The sequence below is a fragment of the Mirounga leonina genome, unplaced genomic scaffold (genome assembly GCF_011800145.1).
Source record: "Mirounga leonina isolate KUSES-001 unplaced genomic scaffold, KU_Mleo_1.0 Mir_91, whole genome shotgun sequence".
Classification (NCBI taxonomy): domain Eukaryota; kingdom Metazoa; phylum Chordata; class Mammalia; order Carnivora; family Phocidae; genus Mirounga; species Mirounga leonina.
Window position 1 is genome coordinate 7195593 of NW_023270839.1, and position 17593 is coordinate 7213185.

Here is a 17593-nt window from a genome sequence, read left to right on the forward strand (position 1 = left end):
GTGCTGTCATTCATTCAGCAATGACCGTGCGCAAAAATTTGTTGAAGAGCGCCAGGAGAGGGTCTCGGATAAGTACTTGAAGCTTGAATCTTTTGTTAATTGCACCAAGCTGCCGTTGGCACAAATCTCTCCTCTGGTTTATCCTCTCGTGGACGGCTTTTCTCCACCTCTCAGCTCCAGTCTGGGACATATGCCTGCCAGACAAAGGTCTTCCCTATGGCCCCAAATCATTGGATTCAGTTTGGGTCAGGCCTCACGACCTAGTCTCTGTCTGCACACAAGTGAGGATAAGCAGGGCCAGGGTGGACAGAATTGTGCAGGGAGTCAAGGGGTCTTTAACTTCTCCCCTCTTACCTCCTGACAGGTCGGGTCCCATATGGTCAGAGCAAGATCAAAGTGTAAGGGGCCCACGGCCAGTCTTTGTCCCTTTCTTTGTAGGTGATGGAGAAGAGAGTCCCCGTAGAGCCCTGGGTCCAGAAAGAATGAAACCCTGAAGCAGGAGACACTGAGTGGTTGAGTCGGACCAGAGACTTGAGCCAGTTTCTACCCTGCAGAGAGGCAGGAACAGGCTTCTTCTCCAATGCCTGGAGATGCCAGCCTTGAGGATTCCCAAGGGTCTGAGGCTCAGCAACCAGCCTCCTGCCCCAGGCAGAGTCCTGCGGACTGGACACAACCAGCCAAAGGCTCTGAGGGACCACAGGAGCTGGGGACAAAGCCCCCAGCCCAGACACTACAGCAGAGAGCCCCGTGTTAGCCGCACGGCCTCTAACCAGCGGGAGCCAGAGGCGGGGAAGAAGGGGAGGCCAGGAGCAAGGACCTACCCACTCTGCCAGGCTCTGCCCCGGGCTGTGCAGCTTCATGCTCTTCACGCTGGTGAGGTGTGACTATGCCCAACAGAACAGATAAGAAATCTCGGCCCCAGAGAAGTCATGCAACTTTCCCAAAGATGACACAAACTACAGACTCCAGACCGGCTCAGACACCCAGACTGCTGAGAAGAGCCCCCTGGAGCCTTGTCAGGGGCCCTGGCCACCTGTGTTCAGCCTGGGGACAAGCTCAGGCCTAACATCCGTGTCGTGTCGATCATGAAGAGTTATTGGACAGTTGAATGTCAAGTGACTTCGCACCGCCACCCCCCCTCCACCAACACCACCACCCCACACCCCCGGCCACAGGGGCCCCAGGCCTTCTGCCCTTCCCACCCTAAGCTGGCCAGATCCCCAACCCAATTAATAGTGGGTTTTATGAGCATGCGTGCATTCCAAAGGGAGGAGGGTCCAGCCCAGTTCGAGCTACCACAGCTGCTAGAGGCTCGTCCCAACCCCTAGTGTGTTGGGCTTCTTTGTCCCCCGCCCACCAACACTCCCTCTTCTTCCTGCAGCAGGTTCCCACGCCGTTGAAGGAACAGTCCCCAGCTTGTCACAGTTTTGCTGCGCCCCCACACCCCATCTCCCCTCTCCCTGGCTGCCTCCCCCTCACCAGGGTGCCTATTTGGCTGGAGTAGCTTGAGCTTTGGGTTTCAGAACGAATCCAGAAAACCCAGTAAGCCCAGTTGGGACCTGGGAAGAGGCCAGCAGCCCCAGGGGTCATGTGACTGCCTTTGGCTTCTTATTGCTCCTCAGGCTTTGCCTAGCACCTAATTAGGGTTCCTGCCCTCTAGGGCCCACGGGTGGGAGATGGGGGTGGGGGGGAGCACAACCACCAATAATACAATGTAAGAAACTCCAGAGCTGCCCTAGGTGTGGAGTCCCGTGTTCTGCTTGGAGAGCGATCCATGCAACAGAACGGGTTTGTGCTGGCTGCCCAGTTCTCACTGAAAGGTGAAATCCACCTCAACTTCTCCGTGTCTCACTCGATGGATCAGCCTGCACCATCGCCTCCTAGTGCAGGCTTGCTGGGAAGCTCTGCATCAAACAACAGATTGTACAGGTAAATGTGTTCTTCCACCTAACACTTGTGCAGGGGCCCGTTCCGGTCTCTATGGTTACCAAGAGCAACCTTGCCCAGGAGGACCTGTAGAGTAAACAGCAGGAACTGCATCCGTGGCTGCCGGGTCTGGGAGGACTGGCAGGAGAGGCAAGGGAGGAAAGGCTGGGGCCCCTGCAGGCTCCGGGGGGGTGGGGGGGCAGATGGAGGAAACTCTACCTGAAAATGAATTTCACAGGTATGGAAATCTCCCCGCACTTATTCTTGGCATACAGCATTTTGAACAGTCATTCCCAGTTTTCTTCAAAGATGTCACTTTTAAGATATGTTTTCAATTTTTCTATTTTCATCGAAGAGAGTCCACTAGATGTGAATGTGCCTTTAACATGGGCCAATTTCCCCATTTAATAAGGAAGTTCCGTGAGAAGAAGCAGTTGCAATTTCGAGAGGTGAAACTACTCTGGAAGATAAGACAGGTGAGCTACTGAGTCCAGAGTGAACACCAGAAACCAGGAAGCCTGAAGCCGAATGTCCTATATGCACACAAGCGTGAACACTGTGGTTCATACCGGCTGCCTCCTTCCCTTTGCCTGGCTGCCAAACACAACTTGCTATATCTTAATGTACGGAGAGAAACCATTTTTATGACATAAAATGGAGTACTAACGTGGAATTTATTTTTCCTTCATGTCCGCTGTGTTGGATGACTCTGGCCTTGACTCTGTCTCTCCAAGCCCCCAGCTTCTCTCATTACCGCGGGGCCAGCCTGCGCTGCTCTGAGAATCCCAGGGGCCCTAACCCCACCGCCCAGACGCGCATGCGCAGCGGCTGTCACTTAGAGCCCTCCGTGGGGAAGAAAGATCAGAGCAGCGCCCTGGCAGAAAGTAACCCGGCTGGTTTCCTCTACCTCTTGTACATCTTGTCCCTGCCACCACCCATGGCTCAGAGGTCCGGGTTCCAAGACAACTGACCTAGGACCAGCCTTCCTTCCCCGATCCTCTGCTCCCTGTGCCAGTCATTTAAAGCACATAAACACGTGTACCTCGGTGTGAGGCAGGGTACCTCAGTGTGTAGCCAAATCTAGTGCAGCCCCGCTGACGGCTCAGGTGGCTGGAGTACAGACCAGCTCCCCTCCCCCGTCCCATCCCACTCTAGGGAAAATTCAGGCTCGTTCTCTCAGCAACATTGGATGATACAGAAGGTCGAACTCCTTAGCATAACCCCCGAGACCACCCCTGTCTCCAACACTAAGCTGCTCCCTCACAACACCCACAGAAAGCAAATGCGCTTAGGAGGGATGAGGACGTACCAGAAAATGCTGGACTTGGAGGGGCGCAGATCCCCCTTCCAAAATCTCACAAAAAATACTGTCCTCTCCCCAAGGGAAGGGTGGGGAATGGATATCCATGCCTCGCTTGCCCATTTTCTTTGGGTCCCTCAGTCCATGGACCCCGGGTTAAAAATTCCTGCTCCATACTGAACTTGGTCCCACAGAGAGTATAGAGAAAGAAGCAGTACCAAGTTCTCAAACACCTTTCCCTTTTCAGAAAGCCAAACCTGGGAGCAGCGAGAGGCAGGAGTGATCAGGCAGGGGACAGCCATCCAGAAGATTCTGGAATCATTGTCTGAGCAGCAGAGGGGAGCTGTGTGTGCAGCCAGCCGTGGCCAGACAGAGGAAATGCAGGGTCTGGCTGCTGTCCATCCTTACCCTTGCTCCCACCATCAGGCTCGATGGCCCCATCCTGACCCCTGGTGGCTGCCCGTGGGATAAGGCCGGCACTCTTCCCAAGCTCCACCCTGCCTGGTCCCAGCATAGCAGGAAAACGGAATCCCCCACCCCACAGGTCCTGGCTAGGGTCCCCAAGAAGTACTGGCATGTTTCCTAGGGGTCCCTCAAGAGGGTTTACTCCACTGCAGTCCCCAGGTGACTTCTCAGTGTAAGTCCAGCAACCAAACAAATGTATATAAAGAAAGCACTGTCACCTGTCAAGTTGGCAAAAGGTGTGTTACAAAAGGGGTGTGTGTGTGTTATAACTAAAGGTCAGTGCAGGTCAGGGTGCAAAAGACCAGCACTCTCCTGCACAATGGGTGAGAATACAAATTTGTACAACCCTTCTGCAAGTGATCCAAGCAAAAGAAATCCAAAATCTTACAAAGTGTTCCTACCCTCTGGCTCAGTAATTCTTCGGTTAGGAATCCGACTTCAAAAAATCAATACTCAAATAACATGATACCCAGAATTTGAATTAAATGGGAAAGGAAAAAACAAGATGAGCCGAGCATGATCATCGCTGAGGCTTGGTGATGGGTACATTGGACTTCATTCTGTTTTTTGGTTTGGTTTTTTTGTTGTGGGGTTTTTTTGTTTTGTTTTGGTTTGGTTTTTGGTTTTTTTGGTCAACTTTGGTTTATGTTTGAAATTTGCCATGATAAAACATTTTTTAAAGAAAGCATCAGAGATGCAAAGATTTGTATAAAAGATGTTAATTTTTAGTAGCAAAAAACTGCAAACAGCACAAAAGTGCTATGCCGGGATGGCTAAGCAGATCATGCTGCATCCAAACAGTGGAATATTATGCAGCCATTAAAAATTCCAGGCTGTTTCAATGCCATAGAAAAATGCCTACAGTGTAATGCAAAGCAAATAAGCAGGATACAAAATGGATATGCTAACTTAACTAATTATATTAAACAGTGCATAGAAGGAAAACTATATGAAAATACACTAACATGTTTCTTATACAGTGAGACTAGGGGTGATTTCTATTCTTGATATTGTCCTTTATTTTCTTAGTTCAACAATAAGCATGTTTTACTTTTATAAATAGGCCCCCAAATTGACTTTGTTGAAGTACACCAACTTGGGAATCTGAGCTATATTCAACTCCAAGGACTCCCGTATATTAGCTGTGCAACGTTGAGCAAATTAACATCTGGGTCCCAGATTCCTCACCTATAAAGCTGGCATAATGCCAGCCTATTTTTCAAGCCACCATTTACCGGGTATTTACCATGTGTTAGGTCGGCACTATGCCCAAAGGGTCTTCCCCTATATATGATCCCACACACTATTCAGACATGATTATTTCAGTCCTCACAATTAGCTCTGGAGTAGGTTAGCATCTTCCCCTCTTAGAGCTATGCATACTGTGGCTCAGAAAGTTAGGGAATGTGCTCAGGGTTGCCCAGCTAATTAGCAGTAGAGTCGGGATTCAGACAGAGGTCTGTCCATCTGTGAAAGCCCAGATCTCGGCCTCCAGCCTGGGCTGCTTACGGTTACAGGTTTGTGGGAGGACTGAACGCAGTGATGCAGACCAAGTGCCGCACACAGGGCCTGGCTCGAGCACAGAGCTGCTCCATCCTTGTTCCCTTTTCTAGGACCCCAGCATAATGACAAATTGTGCCAAAAACCAGTGCACCCTCCAAAAGTGTCTCTGCCTTAGGAGAAGGGATTATAAGACCTGTAGGGACAGAAACAGATTGGGGCTGAAAGGCTGCCTCACCCAGGGAGGTGGCTGGGACCGTGTGCCCAAGTTCCGGGTACTTCTGTCAGTGACTTCTTCAGCCCTACACATTGGTTTGCAGCCTAGAATTCAGTACAGAGTCGCTCTACCAACAGGCATCACTCCCTACCTTCCATTACCCCTCCCACCCTGTCTTCCTAAAGAACAGGGCACAGGTCTCACCAGGCCTATAGGTTGCTTTTCTTTTCTTGTTGTCCCTCTTTCTTGGATAAAAGAAAAAAGGCTTGAATATCTAAGGATGAGCAATGAGATGGAGCTTGGCCTGCTCGAGAATCCCTTCTGGATTTGTCATAAATGCCTCTTTCCCTAGGGAGCCAGCCTAAGTTAGTTTCCATCCCTTCTCCCTATTTCTACCCCTCCAACCTGTTACAGCACTAACTACACTAGAGTTGCTTGTTGGTCATCTCTTTTTCCCTGGTAAGCTCCATGAGGGTGAGACTGTATCTCTAGCACCTAGCAATGTGCCTGGGACACAGTCAACTATGTAAATGTTCGCTAAATGGAGATCTGGAGGGAGGAAGGAAGGAAGGGAGGGAGGACTTCTCTACCATCAGTCTTCGCCCAAGTAGACCTGCAGCTGCCCTGTTCTGTGCAAAGCACTTTGAAGATGTGGTCCCTGCCCTGGACACTTAAAAATATACACATTTCTCCAATTTTGTATCCACCTTTAGGAAAATAAATTGCAAGGGACATTCCTTTTTATTCCAAACCTCACACTATCTTACTAAAGTACTCAAAATGGAGCTCCAGAGTCTGGGAGGTTCCTAAGTACATGGAATCCTGGGAGGAATTACAGAGCTCAGAAGTCTCAAGTTTAGTGTTCTGGGGCGCTTGGGTGACTCAGGTGGTTGGGCGTCTGCCTTCGGCTCAGGTCCTGACCCCCAGGGTCCTGGGATCGAGCCCGCCCCAAGTCCCTTGCTCAGCGGAAGGTCTCCTTCTCCCTCTGCCCCTGCTCCTGCTCTCTCGCTCACTCTCTCTCAAATAAATAAAATCTTAAAAATAAATAAAGTCTAGTGTTCTAGCTCTGCCACCTCTGCTGTGTGACTCTAGTGAGTGACTTTCCCTTCTGGGCCTCAGTTCTTTGTAAAATGGAGTGGATCAGACTTTGTATGGCAATGAAAGCAATTGAGTACGTCTATTTACCCCACTGTGGGTAATTGGACAGTGTCTTCCCTCCTAAATGCTTAGGAGTGGGATAGATGCAGCATCTCAGCAAGTAAGCTGAGGGGCAGGGAAGATAGTATGTGCCCACTTCTGTCTGTAAGCAATAAGGCCCAGGATGTGCTGTCCCTCTTGTGAGTGGTTGGAAGGTGGTAGGCTGAAGGGGGCTTTGCCACAGTAAGGGGCCACCCCAACATGTCTATGTGTCTTAGCCTCTAGGTTTGCAAAAGGCTCCAAAGCCCCAGAGTCTTCATGGCACTACCAAGCATGGCCCCTGCTCCCCATTCAAAAACAATCCACCCCTCATGCCACCACTTCCCCTTCAGAGGGACAACCCAGGGAGAAATCGTTGGTGGGGGGGGGTCTGGATAAGCACTAGTGGGGCCAGGCTTCCTGCAGGGCCCCATTTCAAGCTTCCTCAGAAAGTACAAGTAAGGGAGGCTTCTGGTCGCCCTGCTGTGGTTACTTAGGGGGGACAGCGGACTTGGAGGACACAGGCTTCCTGGCTTCCAAAGGCTTCCTGGCTTCAGTCCAAGCAGCTGGCAGGTTCATCCTTCTCCCTGGAGCCCCACAAACACCACTTCCGGCCCTCCTGCCTCCGCTTGGGCTCTTCCTGCCTGGATTTCCATGCCCATACCAGCCCTTCCCTGTGCAGCGCTTTCTCTCTCCCTTACAACCCTTATTCGCTCTCACTCTCCCTATTTCTTTCCCCCTCCCCCTCCTCCCCTGCTTCTCTCCTCCTTGCCAACCCTCAGCAGCCCCAGAATGGGTCTCCCCCCTCCCTCCTTCTCCGGCAGCATCTCCCCCTCCTTAGCTCTCACCCCTGCACCTCTTTCTTTGTATTCCTCTCGCCCTCTCCCGGCCTCGCCTGCATTTCTCCTCCCCCGCCTGGCATCGGCCTCCCCCAGCCTCCTCATCTTCAGCTCTGTCTCCTCCCTCTCGCTCTGCTCCCCTCCCCTTTCTCCCCCCCACCCTCGGTCTCACCCCACTCCCCGCCGGCATTCCAGAGTTTCTTTCCACCCTGGGGGTCTCTGTGCCTCTCATTCTCCCCTCTACCTGCCTCCTCCCTCACCTCAGGTTTAGCGGGAACCCATCTTTTCCAGCCTGGGCACCCCCCTCCCAAACTGCTAACATCGCCACTGTGTCTTCTTCCTCTCCTCCTCTCCCCACCCTCTCCTCTTCTCTCTTCTCCCTGCCCCTTTAAATCTGCCTGGCCCAGCCTCCCCGGTGATGCTGGGATGGAGCAAACATTGATTTGTGCTGGGATGGAATCGGAATTTTGATTTTTTTTTCCTCTCCCAACCATAAGAAGGAAAAAAATAATAAAAACACCCCCTTTTGATAGCCCCCTCTCTCTTCCCATCCAGTTCCCAGCTCCTCTTCCCTATCTCCATCCAAGGCAGATTTTTTCCCCCTCCACTATTCTCATCCCCCCCCCACCCCTGCCACTACCTCGCCCCCCACCCCCACCGCCTGCTCCTCCAGCTGAGGAGAGAGGGGACTCTCTCTTGCGGCTCCCCCACCTTCGCTCTCTGGGTAGGAGCAGTCTCTCCGGAAGGGAGGGGGCTTTGGCTTGTCGGGACGAGGTGGGAGTGGAGGTATCCTGCCATGGATGCTGTGCCTGGGAGGCAGCCTGAGCCCCAGCCCACATGGTGAGTAACCTGCCCCCTCCCTTCCGCCTGTTTGCCCATCCCCACCCTCGCCTTTTCCCGCAGAGCCTCCTCCATCCCCATCCTTTCTCCCACCAAACCCACTGCCCACCTTGCTCCGATGCCCCCCCTTACATTTCCAACCCCCACCCCTTGCCTGGGAAGCCAAAGAACCGGGGTAGAAGGGTCTTGACAGCAGCCAGAGGAGCGGGTGGCCTACGACTCTGCCCAGCCCCCTCTCAGGACCACCTTTCCACCGCCCCCGCCAGCAACTGTCATCCACACTCGACACTTTGGGGCTCTAGGCTGGAGAAGCGGGACTACCGCTTGGGGCTGGGGCCCCAAGTCCTGGGAGGGGTCCTCTACAAGGAGGGAGGGGTGGGGAGAGCCCCCATGCCTCCAAAGCTTAGGAGCTGCTGGAAGACGCTGCCGAAGGGTGGGGGGTTGGGGGGCGGTGCTGATGCCCCGGAGCCACTGGGCCAGGGAGCGGCGGGCAAAGAGGAGGGGCCTCGCTCGCCACTTCCCCCCTCTTTCTCCGCAGCCACTCAGGATGAGGGTCCGGCCCTGCCAGCCCGCGCTGGGGCCCCCCCGCCCGGCCCCGGTCTAACTGCCCCCGCCCCCAGGCCTCGCCCGGCTCGCAGGCCCCCAGCCGGCTCTCCAGCCCCAGGATGCGCTGAGCCGCCGGGGGGCTGAGGCCGCGCCAACTACATGCATGTCCCCCGGGGGCAAGTTCGACTTTGACGACGGGGGCTGCTACGTGGGGGGCTGGGAGGCGGGGCGGGCACATGGCTACGGCGTGTGCACGGGGCCCGGCGCCCAGGGCGAGTACAGCGGCTGCTGGGCGCACGGCTTCGAGTCACTGGGCGTCTTCACGGGGCCCGGCGGACACAGCTACCAGGGCCACTGGCAGCAGGGCAAGCGCGAAGGGCTGGGCGTGGAGCGCAAGAGCCGCTGGACGTACCGCGGCGAGTGGCTGGGCGGGCTGAAGGGGCGCAGCGGCGTGTGGGAGAGCGTGTCGGGCCTGCGCTACGCCGGGCTCTGGAAGGACGGCTTCCAGGACGGCTACGGCACCGAGACCTACTCCGACGGAGGTGCGGGGCCCGGCCCACTACTGTCTGTCTGCTCGTCCGCGTGCGCCTCCGCGTCCGCCTGTCCCGCGTCCGCCTTCCCCGCCATCGGCCCCCTGCCCCGCTGTTCCCCTGTACGCCTCCCCCATCCATATGCGCCCCCTGCGCCCATCTTGCCGCCCTCTCCTCCCATCGCGCACTCCTTCCTCCCACTCTGGCCCCTGCCTGCTTCTCCCTCTCCCCGGTCTGCAGTCTGCCTGCCCTCACCCCTTCCTTGTCTGCCTGTCCCTCACACCCCCATCTACCTGACCCTCACCCCCCCATCTGCTTGTCCCTTCCACCCCTCCTCTCTGCCTGTCCCACACCTCTCCTCTCCCCCCACCCGCCTGTCCCTAACACCTCTGCTCTGCCTGTCCCCTCACATTTCCTCAGTCAGCTTGCCCCTCATCGTCCTGCTTGTCACATGACTATCTTAAACACCCCATCAGCCTGTCCCTTGCACCCTCTGGACTAGCTGTCCTTCACACACCCCAGCCTGCCTGGCCCTCCCCCTTTGCCTTGTCTACCTGCATGACCCAAAACCACAGATCTCCTGCTGCTATCTGTCGGTCTTCACTGCTCTTCCACACCTTCCGACCCAACCTGGCCCGTCCCCACTCCTAGAGCTCTTCCTCGACCTCCACGCTAACTGCCCCCACCTCTCCCTCCCGACACTTAAGGCCTCCAGGGGCGCTTGGGGCCGAGGGTGCAGGAAGCAGCGGGTCCTGACCCTTTCTCCCCGTCCTACCCCGCCCGCAGGCACCTACCAGGGCCAGTGGCAGGCCGGGAAGCGCCACGGCTACGGGGTGCGCCAGAGCGTGCCCTACCACCAGGCGGCGCTGCTGCGCTCGCCCCGCCGCACCTCCCTGGACTCAGGCCACAGCGACCCCCCGACACCGCCCCCGCCCCTGCCCCTGCCGGGCGACGAGGGAGGCAGCCCGGCCTCGGGCTCCCGGGGCGGCTTCGTGCTGGCCGGGCCGGGGGACGCTGACGGCGCGTCCTCCCGAAAGCGCACCCCCGCGGCCGGCGGGTTCTTCCGCCGCTCGCTGCTGCTCAGCGGGCTCCGGGCGGGCGGGCGCCGCAGCTCCTTGGGCAGCAAGCGGGGCTCCCTGCGCAGCGAGGTGAGCAGCGAGGTGGGCAGCACAGGACCCCCGGGCTCCGAGGCCAGCGGGCCCCCGGCCCCAGCTCCGCCCGCCCTCATCGAGGGCTCGGCCACTGAGGTGTATGCGGGCGAATGGCGCGCCGACCGGCGCAGCGGCTTCGGCGTGAGCCAGCGCTCCAACGGCCTGCGCTATGAGGGCGAGTGGCTGGGCAACCGGCGGCACGGCTACGGACGCACCACCCGCCCGGACGGCTCCCGCGAGGAGGGCAAGTACAAGCGCAACCGGCTGGTGCACGGGGGGCGCGTGCGCAGCCTCCTGCCTCTGGCCCTTCGCCGGGGCAAAGTCAAGGAGAAGGTGGACAGGGCTGTCGAAGGCGCCCGTCGAGCCGTGAGCGCTGCCCGCCAGCGCCAGGAGATCGCCGCTGCCAGGTGGGCATCCGCTGCAGAGGCCAAAGCTGGGCTAAGTGGAGAAGGTACCCTGGGGACAGTTGCGGGGGTGGGGGTAGGTAGTGCCTAAAGGAGGACCACGACCCAAGGCGTAGGACCTGGTGGGGAAGAGCAGGCCTAAGGCCAAGCAGTTGTAGCCCTGGGTATTTGGATTGTTTATATCTGAGGCTACAGGTGGATGTGGGTGTAACTGTGGGTAGCTGGGTATTTGGGGGAAGCCGTGTTAGACTCTAACCGTGTCTTGGTGTCTTTTGTGGGGATGTGTGTCAATGTTGTGTGTGGGAGTAGCAAGGAGCGCTGGCTTGTGCAGGCTCAGAAACCTGTCCCCAGTGCTCCTCTTGCAGCTGGGAGGAGCAGCCCTGGGCGGAGAGACAGGGAATGTGCATTCCTAGCCACATCCCTGCCTGCCCACAGACTGATGTTATTTCAGCCTTGGACCTTGGGGAGATCTAGTTTGTACAGCTGACCTATCCACATGAGAAGATAGTTCCTCTCAGCTTTGCTTCCTCTGCCTCCCTTTACCCAACTGATAAAGGTTTGAGGGGAGGAGGCTGGCCTGTAAATGAAATTTTCTCTCCGTAAATCAGATTACATGTCCATGCGTTATCTTATTATCTAAAGCAGCACTGTGCAGTAGGAATATAATGTAAGCCAAATATGTATTTTTTAATCTAGTAGCCTTGTGAAAAAATAAAAACAGATAAATGATTTTAATTATGACATTTTTTTAAAGTAAGCTCTAGGCCCAACATGGGGCTTGAACTCAAGCAACCCCGGGATCAAGAGTCCCACACTCCACCAAGTGAGCTAGCCAGGTGCCCCATAAATAGTACATTTTTATTTAAACCAATATATCCAAAATTTGATCATTTCAACCTAGAATCAACATAAAATTACTAATGAGGGACTTTATAGTCTCCCCCTTTTTTTTTAACTAAGTCTTTGAAATCTAGTATATATTTCATGTTTATATGCATCATTTCAGATCAGTGCATCATTTCAGATCAGACTAGCCACATTTTTTTTTATAAATTTTTTTAAAGACTTTATTTATTTATTTGACAGAGAGAGACACACAGAGAGAGGGAACACAGCAGAGGGAGTGGGAGAGGGAGAAGCAAGCTTCCCGAGAAACAGGAAGCCCGATGCGGGGCTTGATCCCAGGACCTGGGATCATGACCTGAGCCGAAGGCAGACGCCTAAAGACTGAGCCACCCAGGCGCCCCCAGACTAGCCACATTTTAAGTGCTGGATTCGATAGCACAGATCTAAAGAAAGCCAAAAACCCATTTGTAATGAGGTTCACAGACCTCTGATTTATACAACTCATACATGTGGATTTTTGTATATTGGATTTTCTTTAAAAAGGAGGGTACAGTTGAAGGATTTTGTTTAAATTTGAGACTGCTTCAGAGGATCAGATACCAAGATATGTCCAAATATGCTTCAGTGCATTTGTATAAGGGGTGACCAAGATGTCTGTGTAGGAATGTGTCCTACCCAAAGTAGATGCCTGAGCCAGAGATGTCTATCTGTAGCTACATCTCGGTGTCTAGGTGGTTAGAGTCCAGGGCCTTAAGCCAGGGAAGGGGGAGGGCAGGGCACCAGGGAGCACGTTAGTCTAGATGAGGAACAGGCATGGGCAGGAAAAACTGATCTCAGTAGCTGAAAGATCAGTCAGTGGGAGGAGGCTGGTTGGTCTCCCCAGCAACAGGCCTGGCAAACCTGATTGGTTGCCAGCTGCCATGGAAACAGCAGAGCCTCAGCAGCAGGTGCCTCTGCCAGGTAGCCTGAGCCTGGCCCGATGACTGGATCTACTGCCTCAGACTTGCTCATCTACACCCTCCAAACTCAAAAACACAGCCTCTTGTCAGTGTTGCAGTTTTTGGCTGCCCGACAGAACTCCATGCAACCCAAGACTGTGATCGTCATCCCCTGCACTAAACCCTGAGTCCAGTTTAGTTTCAGGGCAAGGCTAGTTCTATAGAGTCTGACAGCCCAAAGAGAAAAGAACAGGGTTATCTAAGGTCCCTCCAAACAGGCTCTAAAAGTCCTTGACCCAGCAGGTTTGAGGGGAGGAGGCTGACCATATCTCCCTAGGTACATAAAGAGGGGGTAGGCTTAAGACTACAATGAACACCACCAGCCTTCTTCCTACCCAGGTACCCAGACTGCCTTCCTAAGCCAGATGAACAAGCCTGGGGCCAGAAGAGGGGTCTTGATCCATTTAAGCCCAAGTATATCTGATTACCTTTACCTCTGCCCCGTTGTGCCCCACCTTCAGTCAGTATTACAGAACTCATTGAATGATCACGGGCATCTGTGATTAACAGCAGACGGTGAAAGGGAGGGGAAACTGAGGAAGCATCTGACATTAGAGGGAGAACTGGGAAACCACCGTGGAGAAAGGACTGCTAGTGCTTCAGGGCGCCCGTACCCAGGGCGCAGGGCACAATGGGAGGGGCATGTGGAAGGGAAGAAAACTAAGAGTTTCCTTGGAAGGTATAATCACAACGGTGAGAAATGCATGGTGGCTGGGAGAGGGAGTAGAAAGAGCAGAAAGGGGGGGACCCAAGCTTACCCCAATTCCAGAGCTCAGAAAGGATGCAATGGTGCAGGGAGGAAGGGGCAGTGACCTAGAGGTGAGAAGAGTGTGGTAACAGACGAGGCTGAAGAGAAGGAGCCTGTGAAACTGTCATGTCAGGAAATCTGCAGGGAAGGGGCAGGGTTATGTTAGGGGGGTTAGCAGTGGTAACGGGAAAGGAGGCAAAGGCTCCAGGCACAGGACAAGGGGCAGGGAGAGCAAAGCTGCTGGGAAGGCCCAAGCAGGTGCGACTAGAGAGAGGTGTGCGGAGGGCATGAGGTCTCATCTGTCCCTGGGAAGGGAGCAGGATGGGACTGCGATAACGGAGTGGAGGGCGGCCGGTGGCTATGGCTGGAAGAGGGGACGTGATGGTGGCAGGTGTGAGGGGAGCCGGAGAGTGTGATGAGAGCAGGCACAGCCCAGGTCTAGGAGTGGAAAGCAGAGGCCAGCTGCCCCGCCAGGCCAGGGAGCAAGGTGAGCAAGACCGAGCCCTCCAGAGGTGACCTCCGATCCAGAGGACACGATGTGGTGGGGACATGGACCAGGGGGCTGGAGCATCTGAGCAGGTCTGCTAAGTCCCTGTCCCTGGAACCCAACAGGGCGGCAGATGCCCTTCTAAAGGCAGTGGCAGCCAGCAGTGTCGCTGAGAAGGCTGTGGAGGCAGCTCGAATGGCCAAACTGATAGCCCAGGACCTGCAACCCATGTTAGAGGCCCCAGGTGAGGCGTGGGCAGCCTGGGGAGCTGGAGGGGCTCAGGTGTGGGGAAAGGGAAGGAAGTCCCTGCAGAGGACTGGGGATGGAAAAAGCCAAGGTATGAGGGTCCAAGGGGACAAGGATGGGGGCCAGACCCAGATGTTTGGGGAGCGGAACTGGGAATTTATAAAATAGGGTAATAAGGACTAGGGGTCTGGGGTCTGGGGTCTGGCTGTGAGAGACTGTAAGCCTGGGAGGTGCTCAGACAGGGGGATAAAGCTCTAGCCTTTGCTGCCCAAGGCCAGTTAGGCCCCTCTGATTCTTAGCTATCCCTGCCACAGGCCGCAGACCCAGGCAGGACTCAGAAGGTTCCGACACAGAACCCTTGGATGAGGACAGCCCTGGGGTATACGAGAATGGACTGACCCCCTCAGAGGGCTCCCCTGAACTGCCCAGCAGTCCTGCCTCCTCCCGCCAACCCTGGCGACCCCCTGCCCGCCGGAGCCCACTGCCTCCTGGAGGGGACCGAGGTCCCTTCTCCAGCCCCAAAGCTTGGCCTGAGGAGTGGGGGGGCCCCGGTGAACAGGCAGAGGAACTAGCTGGCTATGAGGCTGAGGACGAGGCTGGGATGCAGGGGCCAGGGCCCAGAGACGGTTCCCCACTCCTCGGAGGCTGCAGCGACAGCTCCGGAAGTCTTCGAGAGGAGGAAGGGGAAGACGAAGAGCCCTTGCCCCAGCTGAGAACCCCAGGGGGCTTGGAGCCTGAGCCCATGGCCACACCGGTCCTGAGGGACCCAGCCTCAAGGGGTCCTGAGGCCGGGTGCCTGACAGAAGAGCTTGAGGAGCCTGCTGCAACCGAGAGGCCCGCCCAGCCGGTGAGCTGCCCTCTGTCCCTGCTTTGTGGCCCCTTTTCTCCTCAAAGCCTTGCCTCTCATCCTTTCCAGGCCTCTCTCTGATTCCTTCAGGGGCTCTGATTTGGACTCAGCTTCCTTCCTGCCTGCCCACTCTTGGACTATATCCCACCTAAAAAAAAAAAAAATAGGGAACTTGTGAGCTGCAAGTAACTTTAGAGACCTTCACCTCCAGCTCCCTCATTTGACAGATGGGGGAACTGAGGCCCAGAGCCCTTAAAGTAATTTGCCCAAGGTTACCAATAAGGAATGGTAGAGCCAAAACATCTTTCCCTGTTCTCCTTCCATATCATTTCCAGCTCCTGGTTTCCTACTCCACCCCCACCCCCACCTCCACACTTTCTCTCTTTGGTGCTCAGAAATAAAAAAGGAAAAGCTTGTTCCCTCCCTACCCTGACTCTCCCTCCCTCTCCTGGGAAGAAGGGAAATGGGAAAGGAGGCAGAAAACTGGGAGGGGTGGAGTTTTCCCAGAAGCCTCTACTCTGATTGGACTCCAGGCCTTCTCCTGTTTCCTAGCAACCACATCCTCACCCCTTCATCCCTCTGTGCTTTACTGCAATACGGACTGCTGCTGCCAACGTCTGCTACTAAGGCCAGGCACCTTCTGCCTGGGCCACGTGACATGCTAGTGGGCGGGGAGCGGAGGGAGGGGGAGGAAGGGCTGTTCCCGACTTGAGGGAGCCAGAGGGAAGGAGGGGCCCTGCCTGGCAGGAGGGAGGTGTTTTTTTGCAATCCAAAAAAGGTTGGAGATGCCCCTGCTCTGACCTCTGGGGAGAGGTGCCTGGGACCCTTTAGCTTTACCACCTCTGCCAGGGCAGGAAGGTGGGACCTGTCGCTGGACATGGTCCTCAGGGACTGAGACGGCCTTTCCCCCCCATCTCTCTAGGGAGCTGCCAACCCCCTGGTGGTGGGAGCCGTGGCCCTCCTGGACCTCAGCCTGGCGTTCCTGTTCTCCCAGCTCCTCACCTGAGGCTCCTGCCCAGCCTAGTTCTGGCTTCGGTTGCTGCCTCTTCACTTCTTTGACCTGCCTTTTTCTCTTTTCCTCCTCCTGGTTGTTTTTTCTCCTATCTTTCTTTCTCTCCTTCCTTCTGTTTCTTTTCTGTCCCCCTTTGGTTTTGTCTTTTGCTTTTTCTTTCCAGCTCTCCTTTCAGATTCTCTCATTTATTCTGGATCTGTCTCTGTCTTCCTCACTCCCTCCCCCACCCCACCCCACCTCTCTCTCTAGATTGTTTACATATGAAGGGCTTTTCTCGCTCAGAGTAGCTCTCTTCTCTGAGACACACAAATCTAAGTCAGACCATTGCCCCGTGTCTTCCCCGCCTTTTCTTTAGACCTGAACTTCGATGAGGGTGGGGGTTTGGTGTCCTGAGGAGTCTCCTGGAAGCTGAGTGGAAAGGAAGAAGAAAATGGAGAAGGGATGACTGTATACTGGGCAAGGCACTGGCTGAGCTGCTGTGACTCCCTGACCCAAGGGGCCTGGTGTCCCTGCGAGGCCTAGTGAAAGAGCTGGAGGAGGTACGGCCTCCATCTCTGACTGTGGAGGAGCCTATTTCACCTCCAAGCACTGAGCTAGGTTCTTGCCTAACTCCATCCTTCCCTGAAGGAGACAAGGGAGATGAAAAGTAGAATGACTCCCTAGGATCTCCCTCTTCCTTTCCTCAACAGCCAGCCCCTCGCCCAACCCCCTAGGGTGGCATGCCTTGTCAAGAGCAATGTGTAAAGGAAAGAAACCGTCCAATGCAGTCACGTCTACCCACTGACCTCTCCCACCCTCCTCTCTCCCCCTAAAAGTTTATTTGGTTGGTCTGGACTCACTTGTGGCCTTTGATTAGATTTCTAAGGGGCCTGAAGAAGACATTTCTACTGCAGAGGGTTAGAGGCACTTGAGCTAGGACCCTACTCCCCAACTCTGGCAGTTGTGGCGTGGGGGTGGGGGGGAGGCATTTCTGGGGAACACAACCAGCCTAGATAACAGGAACTCACAGAGCAGCAGAAGCTGTGACAAGTTTAGTAGTCTCTAAGTGGGTTATATCCCTTCCCCCGTCACATCAGAATCTTGTGAAATGGGAAAACAACAGAAAGAGGGATCAAAGGAAGCCAATCTCTCACACACTTTCCAGGCAGGGCAGAGGTGGGAGTCAGAGCAGGGTGAGAGGTGGGTGGAGAGCCCTGTTTGAGGTTGTGGCTGATCCCTGTTAATAGCTTTCCCCTGGGGGCAGGAAGCCCTAGGAAGAGGGGGACCCCTCTGTAGGGTCCCCAGGGGATCTTTCCTCCCTCCCCTGCATGAGGCAGACGCAAGCTGCCTGCCACCCCCCTCCCTCAAGGAATGGCCTTGCCTGGGAATGCCCACCACACGTACCCTCTTCTTTTTTTCTAGTCAAACTCTGTTTACTCCTTGGCCTGCCTCCCTCCTTCCCCTCTAAACCTTTACTTCTGATTTCTATTTCATGGAATTTGGGATTGAAGTTAAACTACAACAGTGCCGCCAACA

The 17593-nt window shown here is 55.2% G+C and overlaps 1 protein-coding gene across 1 annotated transcript; it reads left to right on the plus strand.

The window, feature by feature from the left end:
* Window positions 1-8972: 8972 nt before the first annotated feature.
* On the plus strand, window positions 8973-16078 carry JPH4 (junctophilin 4). The gene is made up of 5 exons (XM_034993685.1): window positions 8973-9351; window positions 10126-10897; window positions 14099-14217; window positions 14534-15066; window positions 15989-16078. The coding sequence occupies exons 1-5, from the start codon at window positions 8973-8975 to the stop codon at window positions 16070-16072; spliced, it is 1887 nt and encodes a 628-aa protein (XP_034849576.1). The 3' UTR covers window positions 16073-16078.
* Window positions 16079-17593: the final 1515 nt, after the last annotated feature.

Coding starts and splice junctions, on each gene's coding strand:
- JPH4 (XM_034993685.1), top strand. CDS start 8,973: ATGTCCCCCGGGGGCAAGTTCGACTTTGACGACGGGGGCTGCTACGTG. Junction 14,218..14,533: donor ACCCATGTTAGAGGCCCCAG/GTGAGGCGTGGG, acceptor TCCCTGCCACAG/GCCGCAGACCCAGGCAGGAC. Junction 15,067..15,988: donor CCGAGAGGCCCGCCCAGCCG/GTGAGCTGCCCT, acceptor CCATCTCTCTAG/GGAGCTGCCAACCCCCTGGT.